The sequence below is a fragment of the Mytilus galloprovincialis genome, chromosome 12, assembly GCF_965363235.1.
Source record: "Mytilus galloprovincialis chromosome 12, xbMytGall1.hap1.1, whole genome shotgun sequence".
NCBI lineage: Eukaryota > Metazoa > Mollusca > Bivalvia > Mytilida > Mytilidae > Mytilus > Mytilus galloprovincialis.
This window is the reverse complement of record NC_134849.1, coordinates 31,625,954-31,648,552: the sequence shown is the minus strand read 5'-3', so window position 1 is coordinate 31,648,552 and position 22,599 is coordinate 31,625,954. Positions and strand designations below refer to the sequence as shown.

General features: G+C 31.0%; 1 protein-coding gene across 2 annotated transcripts in view; it reads left to right on the top strand.

The window, feature by feature from the left end:
- Positions 1 to 20,506, top strand: part of LOC143054680 (uncharacterized) — a 30,469-nt gene extending 9,963 nt beyond the window's left edge. The window contains exons 4-10 of one of the 2 annotated variants that reach the window (XM_076227703.1): positions 12,093 to 12,195; positions 12,543 to 12,671; positions 13,602 to 13,781; positions 14,933 to 15,049; positions 16,880 to 16,963; positions 17,293 to 17,368; positions 19,361 to 20,506. In XM_076227703.1, coding sequence (XP_076083818.1) covers positions 12,093 to 12,195; positions 12,543 to 12,671; positions 13,602 to 13,781; positions 14,933 to 15,049; positions 16,880 to 16,963; positions 17,293 to 17,368; positions 19,361 to 19,850 — 1,179 coding nt within the window. In that variant the 3' untranslated portion in view covers positions 19,851 to 20,506. The remainder of the gene's footprint in view (positions 1 to 12,092; positions 12,196 to 12,542; positions 12,672 to 13,601; positions 13,782 to 14,932; positions 15,050 to 16,879; positions 16,964 to 17,292; positions 17,369 to 19,360) is intronic. The other variant, XM_076227704.1, reaches the window with a different exon arrangement.
- Positions 20,507 to 22,599: the final 2,093 nt, after the last annotated feature.

Here is a 22,599-nt window from a genome sequence, read left to right as displayed (position 1 = left end):
TCCAGTCTGTTAAGACTGTTTTGGACAAACCTAGACAAATCATAAAAAGTAACGTTTAAAAGTTTCAGATCGGGTCAAGATCCGTTTAGTGTGTCAGAATGATATTAGGAGTTACGCCCTTTTATGTGGAAGATACATTGTATTATAAATGCTAAAATAAAAAAAGTATATTATTTTTAATTATGAAACATAAAATCATTCGTTGATATTATTTAAAAAAAAAAAAAAAAAAAAGGAATTCATTCATTTGATTGTATAGCTCAAATTTTGGGCACCTTGATTGGTTAATAAAATTATCTTATCTTATCTTATCTTATAAATTTCATACGTCCAATTCACGTTTCTGGATTTTACTTCATCAGGAACGATCAATAACGCAAAATACAAATATTTTATATATAAGATCATTTATATAGTTAATTTCGTTATCCTCTTTAGGCCGCATCAAGGAACCGTGTCTCCGTTTGAACTAAGCTTCTGAAACTGCTCTTAGGCCGTGAAGTGAGAGTGATAAAACTATAATAAAAACAGAAATGAAGGACCCCGTCAAGATCCTCATAGATTTAAACAATACATATGTATGACCTAAATTTAAGTGTAGCATTGAGTATATGTACATTTGTTTGTAAATGCGCTTATCCTATCTTTCATTTGAATAAAAAACTTGTTTAATATAAATATAAATATTTATTTATTTATTTGCTTGTTCAGATTGCACTATTATAAATAATTCTTCTTCGTCTTCTACCTCTAAACTGTAAAATTAGCGTACGTATGCGTTGAATATACGGTCTATAAAGATTAAGTTCGATGGCACTTGTTAATAATCTAAAGGTAATAAAATGAACGATCCATAAAATAACGTGGCAATTACAATGGCTATTTCACATTTATATCATACGTTCACTCGTAATGGTATCATACATGTACCTCCGTATGTGGTGTATAAGGTTTTAAATCAGGTTTTATAGCTTCTTTAAAACACTATTGACGACGTTGTTCAAACTACATGCACATATCACACAACCGCAAATTCAATATAGTTAAAAAGATTATACGATATTGAAAATGCATTTTTTCTATCAAAAATGTAGGGTCGTGTATGTGTAACTCTAAGTGTTTACCTAAAATGTATTGAATTGAAAAAGAATAGATTTGTTCTCAAATATTTGACAAATGAAACATTTTCCGAAAAAAAATCCACATAATATAACGTTTTGTCCTTTAATTCTTTTTTGGGGTGTCTGTTAAAATACCGCAAAAGTCCCCCTTAGTGCACTTAGAACAAAACATTGCACTAAAGGACCTGATGGAATGATACAATTGACACAAAAGGCATTGCATATATAAGTCAACGTTTTAAAAATAAACAATTTTATAATCACATTTAGAAAGTTATTTTATATTCTATCGACACGCGCCACACTCAGTTGACAGTAATATATAGAAATTCATGTTCATTCAACCTTGACCCGTTTTGAATACACTAGTATACTTATAAAGAATGTATATATTATGTTATTTCATGTTGTTCTTGGTTTTTTTATGGTATAGTTATTACTGTCATATCTATTTTGCTTTTCTGACTGTTATAGTTTTTACTTCTATGTAAGAGTGTATTTTCTTCTTATTTTTGTTTCTTTTAAGTTCGTTTGCTTGTTCCGTAAGTTCACTTTTTTAAGTTCTGTTGAAATGTTTTATAAAGATATTTTGAAATAGTAAAAAATGTATAGAGATTTTATTTTAACCAACACATACTGATATAATAGAAGATACACATATTTCGCAAAGTATAATAGTTTATTACATTTTTGTTGAGCCTTCCGACTTTTGTTGCAATAGCTATCTACAAACCACAAAAAATTACTCTGTGGGTAAAGTGTTTGAAACTTAAATTACTTTCTTAACTATCCTGGATTTCTAATAAACTAGGACAGAAGCTTGTTTATGATTAAGATAGCTTAAAAAAAATGTTTATCCGTATTTTTATTTATAACTGATTTTTTTGGTTTTCAAGTTCTGTAAGCTGATAAACATGCACTCTGGTTAGAGTTTTAAAAAAATCACATTTTCCAGTCGGGGCCTTTTAGTGATCGGTCGACTATATGGAAGGGGTTTTCTCGTTTTTGAAGGCCGGATTGTTGCCTATAATTGCTTACATCCACTTCAGTTTAGGAGGTTGAGCGTACACACACATGCATGCTTATCACGTCATCTTCTTTCTGTGAAAATCCCAAGTCAGTGGCTTGTAGTTCAGTGGTTGCCGTTGGTTCATGTCTGGCATATTATTTTATTTTTGGTTTTTGTAAATTGTTGTTTTTTCTAGATAATGCCGTTAGTTTTCGAATTTAATTGTTCAAAACTTGTTTATGTTGGGACCTTTTATATATATATATAGCCGATTATAAGGTATGGTCGCCTAATATAGCTTACATGTGTACATCCAATTAATTTGATGGATAGTTGTATAATTGCAAATTATATCACATCATTATTGAATATAAGCTTTGATAAGTTGGACAAGCGATTGTACAGGAAAGGCCCAAGTGATAGTACAGTAAACTCGTAAGCGATTGTACAGTCAATTAATTTATCCGATATTGAAAAAAATATAATTTGTGAATCTCTACTGGTGCAATGGCATTCAAACTTTCAGACAGGTAAGACCATACATCAGAAATAGTACTTTTAAAATTTCTGGACTCAACGATGTGTATTTCAATGATTATTGACATTTTTATCGCTGTTGTGTGACAGTTCTGATCGATATATTAAAAGCTCCTCCATTCGACGAAAAACGTTTGTATGCATACGTCGTTTATTATTTGATTGGTTCATATATACATATAGAATGTTTTGAATGTCTAGAAGAAACGTTATATTGTATCATTTGATTCACTATTGGAAAACTTTCCATGTTGCAACTTGTTATATTTTCGAATGTCGAAAATGTAGAAACCGTACAGTTCCGTTCCCACACAATATAATAATAATGTAATCGGGTTTTTAAGATCCCCACGAATGCCACATTTTCCCATCTTAATGTCTATCAATCTCTTATGAAAGTATGTACAAATGTAAACTCCTGTGTTGTTAAGATGGACATAAAATAAAATTATTCTTTCATCAAGTTGAAAATAAACTACGCTAAATCACTAAGTTTATTCTACAACTATCATAAACTTATCAATTAGTAACGATCAAATGACAATTGTTTATTGGATAAGGTTGACTGAACATTGATGTTTGGGAATTTGCAATAAGCCTTCGGTCACATGGCATGCGCTGATAAAAAAGAAAGTCAATTTCAAAATTATGATATATATTGATACCCAAATTTATATTTATGAGTTATATACTTATATCTTCTCATATCCATGTTTGTGGTCTAATAACATCGTTTTAATGTCCTTAGTGCAAAAACTTTGTTCTTAATGCACCCATGATTTGTATAGTCCTTCAGTGCACTAAGAAGTCCTTTGCGGTATTTCTACACACCGTACAAAATTTGGCTGTGATCAAAATGTTAAAAAAAAATATCCATTTATTATAACAATTTTTAAATATTTAAGATTAAATTATGCAAGGAAAAGTGTCTTTGTTTTCTGTCAAAATGATTTACCTTTTTTGACATAAAGTTGTCGATAAATAAATTGGATATACATTTCAATAGCATATTATCAAATTGCTGAAAGATCACCTACATTTTCTTAACAGGGAATCCGTTAGTATTGAAACCCCCTGTCCTTTAGGGTGAATGGGGTATAGAAATATGGTCACTTGGCCAGTCTTCTCCCGACCGGCAGTAAAACGCTTGCCGAAATGGGGCGTCCATTTGGCTGTGCGGGATGTATCAAGTTCGCAGTCACGTCCGGTCAGAAGGGGGACGTGAAATCTGATGCCTCGTGTAAAGAGACTGCAACGCTCTTTGCTCTTTGCACGTTAAGAATCCTTGCAACAACTCTTTTGAGGGGTCCGTAGGTGGCCTGTTGCAAGACAAAATTTCTGTCCCTATACAAGGTATCCTCATTTTCCAGTGGCAGTCCAAATTTCCCTGACCATCATCCCAGATGGCCTCTATCGTATCAACATACCTAGTGTATATATTGTGAACTTGTTCTCGTCCTGAATATGCATGAAATATTTGCCACTGGACGTTAAGCAACACACAATCAATCAATCATTCAATCAATCCCTGTCCTTAATAATTCAATTTGTCGTTCTGCATTATTTTGGCGTAAGAAAGACGCACACATTCAGGCTAACGCCCTTAAGGTGTATAGAAAATAGATATAGGAAGATGTGGTGTGAGTGCCAATGAGACAATTCTCCATCCAAATTACAATTAATGAAAGTAAACCATGGTAGGCTTATGTACAGCCTTCAACACGGAGCCTTGGCTAACAACGAACAACAAGCTATAAAGGGCCCCATGATTACTAGTGTAAAACCATTCAAACGGGGAAAACAACGGTTTAATAGTTTTGTATTTTATATAACTTTCCTGCACTTACACCCACACTAATATAAGCTGTGATTTCTGTGTGAATAAATTTTTTTAAAGTTTCAAATGAAGTGCATGGATGTAAGTAATGATAGGCAACCGCAATGCCTTCAATAATGAGAAGAAAACATAACGTATAATCGGCTTTAAATTGTCCCGCTTGATCATTATACGTTGTTGTTTCCTATAGAGAAATAAATTATCGACTTAAATTATTTTTTACATCATAAAAAAGGGTATAATATCATAAAATCAATTTTGTGAAAAGCGATGAAAATTTAGTGACCCCAATATAAATTTGAACCCCTCTTAATCTTTCCTGTGTTTACGAGCACAAAATTCAAGGATCCCTAATTTTTTTAACTGTCTTTATGAAAGTTAGCACCGACTGTTAGCTTTACACTAGTAAGTTTGTCTTAAAGATAATTGGCTTTGTGTTAAAACAGTCGTTACGTTGCTGTCTTGCGGACGAATACCCGAAATCTCTGTGTCATCAGCAATCATACAGAAATGACTTTATATCGGGTTATTTGGTTATTTAATACTCTGTTCTTTGCATAGAAATAATTCTTCGTTAATCTGAGCATTGAAAGAATACTTCATATCACAAGATATAAATATGGATACAAAAAAAAATTTAAGCGAAATTGATAATACCGCAAAGCATGAATAAATGTGTTGTATTTCAGTAAATAACACTTGTTTTCGTTTGATTGTAAACATGTTGTAGCCCATCATGCATTGTTTCTTGTTTAGTGGATTGGTAAAAAAAGCGCCCAAAAAGAGTTCAAAATAAATTACGTCACACGTTAATACATTATAACAAATGCTCGGACATACGTATGGTAATTCATGCATATCCTAAAAGGTCGTGTTCTCGATCTATTAAAACGGAAATGACACGGCCGGGTATTGTAAAGGTTTGAGGGACTTTTAATGTCAAATTCATATCCCTGGGCAACGAAATTATCGATTTATTAAAAAAAACACCGTGTTTACGCTGGTGTCTTCCTCGAATGCCAACATTTTATATGTTACCTATTCCTTGAATGCCAACAAAAATATTTCTGTTTTTATAAGTATTTAACTTTAAAAAATAATTAGTGAACTTGATGAAATTGTAACATTTTATCCCATTTTGATAAGAAAAGTAGCAAAATTTAAGGGTTAAATAATTATGAATATAAAGATAGAAAGAAAATGATTTTTGTTACTATTTATTAAAAAATAAATAAATTTGGGAATGAACAAGTTTTATTAACATAAGACATATATATAAATATAACATTTATATTTAGTTAAATATAATTATTTCAAACTAAAAGAGGATATTAGAGATTTATTTTGTTCCATATTATTATAAATATTTATTTGTTACGTATATATACATGAATTATATGAATATTTTAATTAAACAATTAACCATAAAATAGGGTAACAAGAATTTAGTCTATAGCGGATTGATTTTTTTAGTTGTTTGTGGCTTTGAACTAGCTGCCAGTAACTGCAAGTTTTCTCAGAGGATGTACTTTACAAGTGTTTTTTGTTTGTTTGGATATACAAGAACCTGACCACGTCTATTCTGTGTAGTATTTCTATTTATTTACATCTGATAAGTTAAACCGGTTTCATCTGATGTGTATAGTTAGTTCCACTATGTGGTATGGGCTTTGCTCATAGTTGAAGACTGTACGGTGGCCTATACTTGTGAATTTCTGTGTCATTTGGTCTCTTGTGGAAATTTGTCTCAATTCCAATCAAACTACATTACTTTGTTTTATAAGAACACCGATGATTTGCGAACACGATAAACCCCTTACCAGTATCATTTTATGAATCACTTGCAAAAAAGTGTGTAGTATTATTACCAAGAAAAATATCCTGAACAAACTGAACATAATACATCAATAGTATTCTAACACGTGATACAAAGTTTCAAGAAATTTAATCAAGTAATATGGTAGGATGTTACAGCACACACAACTATAGAAATATTGAAAAAAACCTTCAAAGTCCAAAGAGGCTTCACATTTGTGTAAACTGGAATTTCTCACAATATGCACATGTGATGCAACACTTTTCAAAGTTTCATTTTAAGAGAATCCATATTCGTTCAAGTAGTATCATCAGAAAAAAAAATCAACAACGTAACAAACATGAATTAGATTTTAACTATCTGTTTAATTATGCCTCGTTCACACGGACATTTAATTCGAATAAAAAAGAAGCGTGTATGTACGCGATTAGCGAATTCGATTCGCATTCGATTCGAATTCAATTCGAATTAAATAAAATTGAGAATGGAAATGGGGAATGTGTCAAAGAGACAACAACCCGACCAAATAAAAAAACAGCAAAAGGTCACCAACAGGTCTTCAATGTAGCGAGAAATTCCCGCACCGGAGGCGTCCTTCAGCTGGCTCCTAAACAAATATATACTAGTTCAGTGATAATGAACGCCATACTAATTTCCAAATTGTACACAAGAAACTAAAATAAAATAATACAAGACTAAGAAAGGCCAGAGGCTCCTGACTTGGGACAGGCGCAAAAATGCGGCGGGGTTAAACATGTTTGTGAGATCTCAACCCTCCCCCTATACCTCTAAATGTCCATTTTTGATAAGCATGCTCTCGTGTTGTGATAACTTTTTGCACCTATTCCTCGAAAGCCAACATTATTTATAGGTAAATTGTCGGTAGATCAAAGGATGTTGGCATTCAAGGAATAAACCTATACGCTGACTTATAAAAGTGTTTTAAAATTAGTCTTTCATGCTGTCTAGTCTGAGCAATGTTTGTAGGACGTTATAAATAAAAAAGGAAAACCGTCAAAACATTATGTGAACGGAAAATACATGGGCGTTGCATACGTGTCTCAAACGATTTAGAAAATCTAGAATATGTGTAAATAATGAATATTTATATTATTTAGACTTTAATATTGTTGTTTTTTGAATATTGTATCTACAAGTTCATGACGATTTAGAGCTTGGCATTTCGTGTAGACACATGTTTCTTGTTGAAGACTAAACATGCGGTCTTGATTTATCTATAGTGTTTTTGTCGTTTGGTTGCCGTCAAATTGAATTATATCCCATATCTCTTATATTATGAGCTTTAACATCAGCTTATAAGAATTCATTATTGAAAGGTTTATTTGTAATTTTATATGAATATGCCGTAATATATTTATCGGTGTGAGCTGTACCACATCATGACTTATATATGAACTTTATTAATTTCGATCTAAAAAAAGTTCCTAGAAATAGATATTTTAAAAAGTCTTAATAAATTCCAATGATCACAAATCTAATCTAAATCCATTTTTTTCCTGATTCTAACATACGTTGTTCCTTTTTTTTTGGTTTAATTTTGTAGTAATTTGCTAGTCAGTCAGATTCGGATTCCGGGTGACATTGCGTACGCTTTGTCCTTTGATTTAAAAATACATAATTTTAGCATTATTATTTTTTTTATCTTTGCTACGCTCGATGTTTTTGCTTCCGCTGTATCAAAGCTAGTGAATTAGTCAAAATGTCCGTACAATGTATAGTAATATTTCTTTTCATGACTTGTTTATTCTTCAATATAAGCGTTGGCTATTTTTATCTGACAATATCAAATTTGTCTAGAAAGTTCGCTGTAGTGTTCCATAAATGTCTTAGGGCTTAGTGCACCAAAGCGGCCTGGGTGGGTTTTAGACGTACCGGCAAGTCCCTGGACCACAATTGCACAACCGTCCTTTTGATGATCAATTTGTTAAATTGCTGGGACTATCATACTAATAACATAGTAGTCCCCGTTAATTTCAGAGCTCTACCGTTAAATAGTAATTATTATTAATGTTATTATTTTATTTTTACGCTGTCTTAATTTGTAAATAATTATTAAGTATAATATGTATAGTATAGCGTCGTGTAAGTCATATTTAGGCTAGACATTGTTTGCTTTATAGTGTATTGAATAATTTTTATTGCAATCAATTTATAATTCATTACAAGGAAAAAGTGGACCGTATGTCATCGCACACAAGACAGCTGATTGGATAAATATGATAGGCTGTTACGCCTACATTGATACTGATGTCCAATCGAATACCAGCAGACACCTGTCAGTAAAAACAAATTTCAAGCGTGGATAAATTAGAGATTTATTTGTGTATTCGATATTTGAAAAGTAAGTTAAACTATTCGTTTAATCTTTTTTAGGTGAATTTCAAAAACTGTTTTTTTCACTTTCTTACAGGAAGGTATTCAAATATGAGCGTACCACATGTAACGGAATTTTACAAGCATTTTATATAGCGAATTGTGTTTTCCGGAACCAGATAGAGACACTGCCGGAACGTACTATTTTCAATATTTCACAAACCTCTGAAAAAATTAGATCATACAGGTTTCATCTACCATGTGCATAAAAAGCACTATCAAATTTTATTTGTAAATTGTAAAAGATTAAGAATATTTTTGTATATGTACTAAATAATCTGAAATAAAACAAAACATATTTCTCTCGGCCTGAATTCAATCGTAATCTGAAATAAAACAAAACATATTTCTCTCGGCCTGAATTCAGTCGTAAGCAAATTTTCATACTTTTTTTTTTTTATCTATTTGCAAATGACGAAGAATTCTCCTTAAACTGTGATTCATTAATATTTAATATTACTTCCATGATTAAACCGACAGACTAACTTTAAAGGACAAAATACAAGCGTGTACTACCAGCCAAGGAAATGAGTTTAATTAAAGTAACTAATCTAAGTGGTCATCGATGTGTAATATTTGACACTGGGCATTATTTGTGGACCAATGCAATAAAAATAATGTATACTATCAATCAAAATTAAATACTTTTGAATGTAACAATATGCTACAAATTCATTTGATTCACTGAATTTTTATATTTTTTTTTATCTAAATGAAAATGTAATAAACTGCTCCCGTTTAATATAAATAAGAAGATGTGGTATGTGTGCCAATGAAACAACTCTCTGTCAAGTCACATGGTATAATTTAATTAGAGGTCAAAAGTACGGCCTCAACACGGAGCTTTGGTCCTCATTGAACAGCAAGCCATAACGGTCCCTAAAATGACAATACAATTAAGATGGAAAACAAAAGTATAATCTATAAGTACGGTAATTTCGCTACGTTTATTCGTCAATTCCGAATTACAAGTAAGCGTCTCACTGTTTATCAAAATGAGTAGTAACACTTGTGCCTAAAAAAATCTGATTCGAAACTGAAATATAAACCATTAGATTTTATCCATCGTGTCTTAACTAACGTTGTTTGATATTTTTTCTATGATATGATTAACTCCTGTATTTATTTCGTGCTAAAAAAATAACGATAAAAAAGATCAATGGAGTTATCGACATCGGTCTTTATATGTATATAATGGTCAATATAAACTGTCAATTAAATTTTTAAAATATACTTATATTGTTGTTGAATTTATCTTAAAAATAAAATGATGTTTTTTTGTAAATGTAATAATTCAACCCGGTTGAACCTTTTAAATTTTATATAAAAGATAAAACATGGAACTTCATTCATCATACGTCCATTACGTTCACGAATGGGTAACTGATATTAGAGTATAAGGCAGCATATCATTCGTTAATAAACTTCAGGAAAAAAACGCAATTTGTAATCTGTGGTTTGAATTTTCGTCAGATGTGCCACTGACATAATGGCTGTATTATGGGTGAAATATTTGCCACTAGACGTTTAGTAAAACCCATTCAAATCCAAATCAAACCGCTCTATTTGATGCAAAAGAAACGTGACAGGCAGTGCTATCGAGGTATATGATCAGATTTTTTTCAGCCATCAGTGCACATGATAAATAAGTGATGCACGAAAAAAAAGGAGATGTAAGATATACGCCAATGAGACAGCAACCGAACTACGGAAATAACCGAAAGCCATCTAAAGGGAGACGTGTCGACTTCAACAAAAGACAAATATTCCAACATTATGTCTTATAAGTGCTATCAATTATTTATTTCGGACAGAACTCGGACATCGTAGAGTCTATACATTTGTAACATATTGAACTTTCATGTTACGTATCGCATTGAAACATGAACGCGGACCTCGATGAGAACAAATGGATTGAAAGTTTGCAAGTTTACTATTTTATTTTCAACAGAATCACATTTTTTAAACCGTGCATCAATATTTTAATGTTTTTATTTAAATTTCTTTTAAAAATGTCACATCTATTGTTCATTCATTTGTTAACAATTGTGAAGCATGCGACTTTACTAAGAATACACACATTTAACTGAATTCGATAAAATTGGATGAAAAAAAACCCGATAAATAAATAAAGTTTGTCTTGCTTGAGTGATTTACCTGTACAAAGCTCGGGTCTCAACGATGTTTAAAACGAATTGATGTCTGTTTGAAATAGTTTAACGGGGGCGTGGCCTAATAGTTGGACGTACATTACCAGCAACTTGATTTCAATTGATTCACCGCAAAGAAATCTATTTGACTGGCGTTAAAATGAATTGAAATGAATTGAAATGAATTAAAAATATTTTTTAATTTTTGTCAATCTTTATCAAATAACAATTAATCTCATTTAAATAGCGTTAACACGTTTTTGTCCGTTCAAGCTAAATTCGGGTTACTAGTGATATAGTGTCTTGAAATATGAAATTTTTTTGTATTCGGCACGAAACAGGGGAAATGCTCGGTAGAACCTCGCATTTCCCCCGTTTCTAAGCCTCATACAAATAAAGGAGTAGGTCCGGTAAGGACCGATTTTGGCCTCAAATTTCAGGTTCATCTGACGAAAGATTTTGACCACTTTTTAAACACTTAAGTGTCTATTGTATTTGAATTAATTAGTTTATGTGAAATATTTTAACAGATTTAGTAATTAAAAACGATCCGATTCAAGCTCAAATATGAAAAATCTACCTAATATGCCGAAAAATGTCACTTTTCAGATGGTTTTTGATAAAAATGAAAGTGGCCACATCCGTGTTCGTCCTCAACCTTTATATATATGTTATGTATTATCATAAAATACAACTTACATTTCAATATTAAGGATGAACACGAATGCGGCCACTTTCGTTTTACACGAAAACCGTCTAAAATTTAACTAAAATGCTAGAATTATGAGGATTTCAGTAATTTAGCATGACTTAATGGTGCTAGTACCGGATATATGTGCATTGTATTGTCAAAAACAGCCCATATTTATGTAGCAGAGGCATTCTACTGTCCAATAAATAAATAAAGGTTTACATTTTAACAATTTTGTAAAACTGCTATATTTTGGGGCCAAAAAGGGGTCTTACTGAACCTACTCCTTTCATATTTCAAGACACTATACGTATATTGTCTAAATGTAGTGCAAAGCGTAAATGATATTTTTTCCATTTGAAAGATTGTATCAATTTTTTTTATTATATCAATCAGAATTTGAATTTCATTTTTAAATCTTGAATTTAAATTTGAATATCCAAATTAAAATCAAATCCTATATGATCATTTTTGTTAATTATTTCAGGGAAATGGGTTATTTCTATATTTTAAGTACGATATGTCATATCATTACAGGAGTCAACAAAAAACTGTTTTTGTCAACAAATTAAAAGAAGTTTCCAACATATAAGTAATTGCATAGACAACATTGTTTCGAAATACTCCTTCATTTATAAAGGTAGGTAAAACAAAAACTATGATTTAATCACACGCACTTATTTCATGACAGTTTTACGTATAAATAAACAGTTGAATAAAGAGTAACTTTACTTTATTTGTGTTAAAGAAATTAAGTAAAAGATGAAGACAACTTTGCTTATACGTGTTTTGAAATCTTTAATCAATATCTCATTCCAAAAGAAATATTTCTTAGTACAGCTATTTCCTCACTTTTGTTAATGTTTTTCTATCTCATCTGTTTCGTACGTTTCCCATTTATGATATTAAAGAATGACTTTTTTATTGTATTAATGACTCAGGATTTGAAATATGTTTTTTTTTTTTTTTTTTTTTTTCCTTTTTTAGTATACACTGGGCATGTTTCTGACAATGACGGCGGGGATTGTACGACTTTATTCTGCAGTGTAGGGGGCAATGGATTGAAATCGGTTAATTGTAATGATATACAAGATAGTGGAAGGACTAGCAGATGTAGTAAATATTCTTTGTTTTGTACATACGTTACCTTTTGCAACTAGAATATATCAATTGAACAAAAAAATTTCATTGTGTCTTACATAACATCTACAACACACAAGACATAAATTGGAACGATCTTACACCTAAACGGCATGTTCCTAAATCAAATCTGTTTTTTTTTTAATGTAACTGCTATGTTGATACAGTAAGTTTACAATTTTCACATTTTTCTTCAACTTTCTGTTCCATGAACCTAGACGTTGAGAAGGCCAACAAGGATATATAGGGAAAGTTGGTGTCTAAATTTGCGTCGATAGGTTATTAAAATACTCCTTGGTAAATTACAATATATAAAGTCCAGGTTTAAATGTTTAGCACGAACACAAACGAGACAACCATAAAGTAATGAGAAGATGTCGATATGTGTATTTCATTTAAAATGAGATCAACATCAGCTTTAGTTTACCTCTCTTGCTCATTTGACCTCCAGTAGCTAAAATTGCTAACGTCGTATCAAACATAGAATTCATATTATCATATCTATATTTTCGTCTCTGTACTTACTGTTTCAAAAATTGGATAATTTCAAATTATCTGGTAAAGAGATAATTTAATAAATCAAGCGTTACGTAATTCTCAACTTTCTTTTAAAATTTGACATTGGCCAAACATGTTTATATAACTGTAGAAGATTTGATTGCTGTGCATCTTTTGACTTCTGTCCTGAGTAATTATCTAAAACAAATCTCAAATATTGCAATTACATTTGTAGGTCTTTCAATTAATTTCACTAACAATCTTCTAAAAGTTTTTTCAACAAGAAACCTTCTAACATGTCTAATGAAAACATTGTGCTGACCCTACATCATGCAAATCAAATTATATTTTTATTCATATCGAATCTTGAGGCCACATTTTCAACATGTTGCTTTCATCTATTCCAAGATGATGGATCCATAGTTGGATGGGGTAAATCGTATTTAAGAAGCAAACAGTTGTGCCTGGAAAGATCACAGCTTTTACTTCCACCTTTAACTTATTGTCGAAGAAAAAATCATACATACGAAGGGATCCCGTCCTGGACAAACGTTTTTCGAGCAGAATTCGAAGCAAAACTTACACAAGGTAAAACAATAAGTAACCATTATTAATTTTGAACATACAATAAGTGACAAATTCAAGAAACTTTAATTGATTTATATCAATTTAATCTTAAAGTTGACGAAAAGTTTGTTTAGCATTTAGAAACATTAAAAGTGGAAAATCCCTTATTAAATGGCAAACACACCAAACGAATGGATAACAACTGTAATATTCAGTTTGGTACAGGCATTTTCTTGTGTAAGAAATGGTCGATTAAACCTGGTATTATAGCTTGCTAAACCTCTTACTTGTATGACTGTCGCAAAAATTGCATTATATTGACAACGTTGTGCGAACAAAACAAACAGACATAATTGGTAACAATATAAAAAAAATAACAATTGTAATAATGTAATAAAAATAGGTGTTCAACAGACAATATTGTAAATACTCATTTTTTTTACAAGAATGAACATTTTTTAACGTCAGACGGACGTGTACAAAAAAACTCAGCGTGATGCTCGAATTAGGAACAACTAAACGGTTTTAAAACTTTTAAGTTTAATGCATGATATTTTTAACACCCAAATTTGTATGAAAGAATACGATTTATGGAATTGGTCTACCAGGTTCAACCAATTAGGATGTTAAATCCTTTACCGATTCAAGAAATTGCATGCATGTTTAAAGTGTTTGCTTTTGTTGTATTTCAATGTTTTCGTTGTTCCGTTGTCATATATTCATAATATCATCAAATAAATAATATTCCATTAGTATATTTGTTGATCTAAATGGACGCCACATTGAAATCCGAAGCATACAACGGAACCAGATAACAAAGATTTTTTATACTTTATATGTGTCTAGAAACGAACATTAAAACATATTTTCGGTGAAAAGAAGTCATGGATTACATAAGAACCTTTTATTTTAAATTAAATGAAGGTAAACGTCTTATACCAATTCTAATGTACACGACGTCAGTTATTGTGGTACCTGTTTATTGTATCATGTTCGCTTTCTATTTAATATGGATAATGGTTTATATCAAGTCTTTATTGACATTTGTTTACTACATATCTATACTGTTTCTGTTGTTATACTTGTTTATATAGTTTATCTGAACTTTATAAATACTCCTTTATGAATGCATACTTACTAAATAAAGATGACAACCATTAATGTATTCCCAGCTGAAGCAGGTACAAAAGAACCGCTTTATTGTTTAGCAGGATCGATAACAAACAATGGACAGCTTCGTAAAACCAGACGAGCTTGTAATAACCAGTTACAGTTTGTGTGCAGAATAGGTATATAAATCACGTATTGAAATCTCTTCAGCTTTAAGTATAGTTTTGGATGAAAAGTCACTCTTTGGTTTAATAAGGAAATCCGACATTGATGTCATTGTTTTGAATGCTTCTGCTTATATCGTTCATTTGGATATGTTGACATGTGCATATATGATAAATAATATCATAGCTTATTCTAAAAGGGAAAAATAACTTTTTCCTACTGCATTGCGGAGTTAAAGTTTCATTTGAGCTACGTATCCATACAAGTATGCATATATAGTTAAAGGTAGATGTGGAATATCAATATAGGCGATAGTAGTATATCACTGTTCAATAGTAATGAATCGGTTAAACTGAAACGAACTCCGGCCATAAATCATACCTGAGGGAATTACATCAACTTTCACAGGAAAAACAAATAAAACAGAAATACTAAACCAACATCGATAGGAATGAACTATTCGATTTCACCTGTCATATTCCTAAATTGGTATAGCACAATTAAAACAAATGGCGGGTTGGACATAGTTTTATGGCTAGTCAATCCTTAAGCTAGTATGGCAATGTCAAGCATACCGGTACAATGACAACATTACGTCACAGAAATACAGTACAAACAAATGATAGAACACTCAGGGCATAGAAATACATAAACAGAAAATATGATATAACATTTTAACATGTTCACTACAGAATAACAATTGATGGTAAGAGTGCCAATGAAACAACTCTCGATTCAAGACACAACGGTGTTAAAAGTAACCAATATCATATCACATGATTTATAACAAACCTTTTTAAAGTTGTCCGTTTATAAATTTTGAAATTATAAAGAAACTAAGGTTTTAACTCCCTCAGGCTATATTGACCTTAACTGAATTTGACTATTTGTTTTAGGCACGTTTGTCATATAGCTCTTCAAATGTTTTGGTACTTAAACATCCCTTGCATTTCAAATGTTTTGCTTAGAGCATTCCTAATGAAGGTAAATCCGGAAAAGTGCTTCGGACGCATGAACTTATTCAGTTATTAAACGTGTTGGGTTTTTTTATTTTTTAAACCTCATATGATCGAAAAAAGGGCAAGTTGCATACTATGATGGTTCCGATGGAGGATTGAAATATTCATGTGTCTTAGAGGTTCTAGTATTAATGTATTATGTCGTTAACTTGTGTACATTTCAACAACAACAAAAAATTTGGGATATAAGATACAAGCTGTGGGCTGAAATGTTGGTCTTTGATTAAAAGAACTCAGTTAATTTTTCAGGAATAGGTTTTAGTTGTTTATGATATGACCTGTTAATTATCAAAAAGTGTAGCATTTACTTTACAAATATGTCGGTATATTTGTTGTTGGAATCAGTATTGTTTATCACAAAGTATGATTTTTAAAGAAAATAGGTGTTTTTGGTTTGGATGAAATCACGGTAAAATGAAGAGATTTATATTATCTTCCAATTGAAACTGAGGTTACATGAGTTAACTGATTTTCAAATCTCATACAGCAAGTAATGAGACACAAATTAAAGGAAAAAACCAAAAACTATTCTTTGTAAAAAACGGATGTTTATATCAGTGATTATTGATTAAATCTTTTCATAAACAAATACGTGTCTAAACATCGAAAATATGATTCATTGTGTAGTCTTTAAATATTTCAATCAACATATAGAACGTTGTACAAGTATTCAACTTTGTCCTTTGTTTGGCTTTATAACTATTTTGCTCTGGGTGTAATTGATGAATCTCATATACACGAAACTAGCTTATAATTCTGGTACCTTTGATAACTAAATTTGTACAAAATTTATCTTTTTATACAATGTGTTCACTTTTTTTCTAGATGAACCATTGGTTACTAGCTCAAGCAAAAGCTTAATTACAACAAGGTCAATGGATAAAGATTCTAGCGGAAGTTTTGATATAGGTACCTTCATTTAACTTGATTACCAATCTCAAATGCTGCTAGTTGTTGTCTTTAATATAACTTTGATATTTTGTTAAAGGTTTACACACATAAAGCGTTTGGTGGATAAACGGATGGCTATTACTAGTATCTTCTTCAACTAAATAAATTGATCCGTGTGAGCGCATTGTAATGCAACTTATCTTATTTTTTCAAAAAGACAAACATGTACATCTTAATTAACATATGAACAATCAAGCCATAGATTATCTCAATACAATTTTAATGACTTAGTTTTATATTCATATCGAATATAAGTAAAGTGTATTGTTCTTTTCTTTTCTTTTTAGGTCCAGTTATAGGTGGCATTACAGGTGCAATTACATTATTGGCTGTTTTGTTTGTGATGATTTTCTGTAAATTAAGGTGATATTATAGATATGTACTTTAAGTACCATTCTTGTATTACAACTCCAGTTTCCGGTTCATGTCAAAACATGGAGTGAAACAAAATAGTCCATTTATTTTTTTATTTTTTTTTCTGGACTCAATTTTTTTTTCATTATAGGTTTTCATGGTTTTAGCTGAATTGAAACATATTGATAGATTTGAAAAAATCTTGCATCTTGTTGCAGATATCAATCCAGGAAAGTGGAAGGATATCATGCTTACTGGAAGTGGTGCGGCCTAGTAAAACAGCAAAGGAAAAAAATGTTTTGACTCCAGGGTTACGTTACTTTTTATTCTTCGTGGCATGACCCACATTTTTTTTCGATTAAATACAATTTCACATTAGTACATACAAGATATGAACATGAAATTTTTATTCTATGTAACATTTTTCATTTTTTTTATTTAAAAAGATCAGCTGTTTTGCATGAAAGCCTATGGGGCAGTCAATTAAAAGACTGCAACCTATATTAAGCATAGTGTTTTAAATGTCATAAAACAAATTGCTATTGGTAAATTTATTCTTTTATAACTTTTTGCCTAACCGAGTTATACGTTGATACACTTTTGCACAGTATCTGTATCTTTTTTAACCGCTAAAAACTGGAGTGCGTGTCTGGAAACAAGTTTGCATTTTATCTTATTTTCAATTTTTGAATTGACTAGGACTCAACCTCGTTTTGAATATTTCAATACAAAACGAAAGTTTAACAGTTCATGTCGATACGTTCCTGTTAATATTATCAAACAGTATATTTTGTAACTAGTGTCTTTTTATTTTTATTTGGGTTTTTTTTAAGATAAAATCGTTCCAATTAAGCAATATGTTAAGATCATATTGTGTTTAGTCATTGTCAGTATTTACGGTTTGGGGCAAGAATGTTTTGTTTTTGTTTTAAAGGTACATCGTAACAAACAAAATAATAGTGTCTCACGATTTCTGTTTGCACATTCAAATATATACCATGTTATTTAGGCCCAAATCACAACGTTGGATATTTAACATTGTAGAAGTTGTATTGGCAATCAACTCACAAAAAAAGAACACAGGGACGATAAAGCCATACAATTCGAGAATATTTTATTTTTGACAGGATAACATACAGTTACTTTTAATATGAAAAGCAGATGTTTCTAGCGAGTATACAAGCTAATCAGTATATCCGAGATTTATAACATTCTAATACAAATTAGTTAACACCAAAATTATAACATGCACGTTGCATTTTAAACGATTGAATTAACACTTACTTGATGTTATGTACCCACTGTTGCAATTGTTTGCTAATCATCACTGCCTTATAATTCAAAATTACTGGCGACATATTTAATGTAATGTATTAAAGTTATCAACTTGGCTTTATGTTGGGTTTGAAATTTCCTTGACAGTGGTAGCTATAAGTGTAAACGTTTGTGCTACAGTTATCACTTGCACTTGGTCGACTGCGCTTGGATAAAGAGTGAGGTAAGGCCGGAAGACAGCAAATTGACAGAAGAAAATTACAAAAGTCAATGAATAGTTGTTAATTTGACACAGGGAAATGAAAATTAACTTGCTTTCCAGACCTCATAACTGAGATTGTGTGTTTGCTATAAACTTGGTGTGTGATCTGATTTGAAAATATTATTCACATGCATATACGTTTCCTATTATATTTTAGTTAATATATGAACTAAAGCTGGATAATACAATAATACTGTTTTATGTGTATACAACTATACAATGTAACTCTTCACTCGAAATGAACTACTTGCATTTCAAAGTTACAGGAGTGCATCGACATGTTGGCATTCAGTGCTAAATCGTTGGTTTTAAGCAAATTATTTAATGAACTTGTTGACATTATTATTTTTCGATCAATTTTGACTTCTCATTTACATGTTGTCTGTTCATTTCGCCTTAAAAGTATGGATGTCGCTTTCTACTACCTGTTCACAGATAAATTTAACATTACATGATATTTGCAGGTCATGTGGATTTTTCAAATCGGGTAATACGGATAAGCAAGAAGTTCAATTCTCCACAGAGTTCTACGATCATTCACAAAATTCAGAAGTGAAAACAAGTGAGACGCCGATTTCTAACGAACTATATGGCTTTGCTCCAATCACTTCGAACAACACGTATGCAGTCGTCAACAAAACTAAAGGGAACGGACTCCAAACAACTGAGGATACTTATTCTGAAACATCGTACGGAGAATATGATCGATTAAACGGTGTATCGAAACGGCGAACAGATTCAAAGACAAACTTATATGACAGCCATGCAGGGATCCGTAACGAAAATGATCCAACTTACGACAGTTCCAACCATGGAGGAAGACAACTTCAACTTGATAACGATGTTTATGATCATACAGACACATTATCAACAGATGGTAGTGACTATGGTTATTCGTCAACTATCAAATCAAAAACTAGAAATGAAAATGATGTTTACAATAAGGCTGTCTAGTATCAACAATTACTTTCTAGAAGTGGATATTGGAATTGCAGTACTGCGGAATGTGAACATAATAATTTGATTGATAATGTAGATGTGTTTGTTAACCAGAATTAAAAAATTGACTGATGTGGTAGATTTATATCTTATCCTGTATAAGTGCGTTCTTTATATTAAACAGGCATCAAACTTACGGTCATCTTATATATTTCATCGTCATTATAACTATTTTAAATCACTGCAGATTAAGAAATTTAACGGTGAATTGTTTTGATTTTTCTTACATTCGTGGAGCAAATGTCCATACATAAGTTATTTGTAGATAAATCATGTCAGTCAAGATCGGTGTTTTAAACACTTGATGAAGAGTTTAATTTTCCAACGATAAAATTACGCATCATTCACTAAAATTAAAGTTGTTTGCAATAAACTGACCTGTTTTAATTTTGGAAACTAGTTAAAATATTATTTTCCTAATTAACTTTTTAATCGTTATCAAGATTATCTAGGGTAATTTCACAATAATTTTTTGAACGATAGATGCCTTGGAAATACAGTGTTCATCGTTTTGAGCAGTGAAAAATACAAGTTCAAATACTAATGAAATAGCATTTTTGAGTCACAATTTGTAGAGTATGTTGATATTTACAATTAAAGATTATGTTCCTCCTTTTTTATTTATCTCTGTCTGCATCATATTATGTAAGAAAAATGTAAAAAAAAAAGAATTTGTTGTCGTTGTTATGCTTTTGGTACCCAGCTTACTTATCTAGTAATTGTTCCTTACATATAAAACACATATTACATATTAGTGTATATACGTTTATTTCTTATATTCTACATATTTAGATATTAAATTTTTGCGTAAGGAAATTCATTAAGTTGTTTCATATATAGAACTGTACAGCATATTAATTTTTTAAACAATTCATGAATAATTATAAAAAATACTAAAAAATACTCAAAATGGACAATTTCGGACAAGTTTGATTTTGAGTCACTCGAGGCCACAACTCAGAGTTTTCATAAATATAGAAATAAACTATACACACTTAAAAGTGCCTAATTAGCTCAAATATAAACTAGGAAAACATCACAGCTTACCCGACATAATTGCTAGATCCGATAAATAAACAAATTCAAAAGACATGAACAAAAATGTGTCTCGAGATATTCCATAATTAAATGTGAAATGTCATAATTACAACCCTGTTTAAAGTCCAAGCTACAGTTTATATACATTTATGCGTGTGATAGTTATAGTGGGTTGTTGCAATTTTGAATAAATGTCTATCTTTAATAGTCTAGAAAGGTTTCCGAGAGAAATATTCTGTTACCTCGTTCATATGACATAAATACCAATGAACGTCGTTAGCTCACATTTCAACTTTTGAAACGATAGTATACATAGAAAAAATCACAAAAAAAGAACTCTCGGGAAAATTCAAACGGAAAGTTCCATATCACATGTCAAAATCAAAAGCTCAAACACATCTGATTTGGTACAGGCATTTTCTGATGTATTACATTTATATCAATTTTTGCTATAATAAAGGAGATTCTAATATGACAACCTATTATTGTCCACCAGTATTATCACAATAGATCTACCTGTAGCGCAAACGCAGTATTACACAAACACAGATGATCTGCATTACGACCAAATTACTTATTCTGCCAGATTTTCTCAATTTTCGAAATCGAAACCCCTAGTTTACGAAGGCATAGATTCAGAAACAATATGTTAATCTCAATTATACAGCAAAAGAAACCAAGCAGTTCATTTTAGTTTATTTTTCATGTTAAATTTCATAAAACGAAAATTCTGGGAAATGATGTTATTGTCTTGGCATGACAACACCAAAAGGTGACGTCTCAAGTATGTTTCCGTAAACGAAATAGCAAATGTAAATATTGGGCGGTTTAAAGCTTCTTCTACATCTCTGAACGAAAAAAAATACATAAGTGAAAATGTGCATACAAAATTAGTCATTGAATTATATAAAATTACTAATATTTTCAAAATTAGGTTAAACGGAACAACCAAAACAGTATCGTATCTATAGGGCTTACACAGTTAACAAAATTACCGAATTTGTCCTATAAGAATCGAAATAATTCATGGTAGCCGTAGATTATTTCTCAAATATAATACTCCCTCAAAATCAATAACATTTAAAGAACGAATTTTATCACCCAAAAATAGGCAACGATTAAACTGAATACTGCCAGTTCTTTTTTAGTTCAATTGGTTGACAAAAAACCGGCTTTTTACCCTTATAGTGTCTAAAGAAAAAACCCACAGCATCATTCAATTATAAAGTTAACATTCAGTGACAAAGTTTGTGTCTTATTCATGTATTTACTGTTTTTGTGTTAGTTAAAAGTGATTTTCATCCGTTTGAATTATTCCTACATGTAAAAGAATATTCCACTTTAATGTGTTTGATCATATACTTTTATGATACACATCCTTCATATATTTCTCTTTATGGTATATGTAAAACAATGCAAATTTTTAAGGTTTTTCTTGTCGTAATTAGAGCCATGTGTCGCACAGGGCCAATTCTCTGGATTCTAAGGTAGTAATAAAATGTAATAATAGTTATCAAAGGTACCAGGATTATAAATTAGATTGTTAAAATACTAAGGTATCGAATAAGACAGGTGACTTCCTTTAGTATTTTTATTTGGTTTTAAAAGCGTAGACTACCGCGCTTCGTACAAAACTTACTTCGGTCAACCTCTATCACCCCAAACA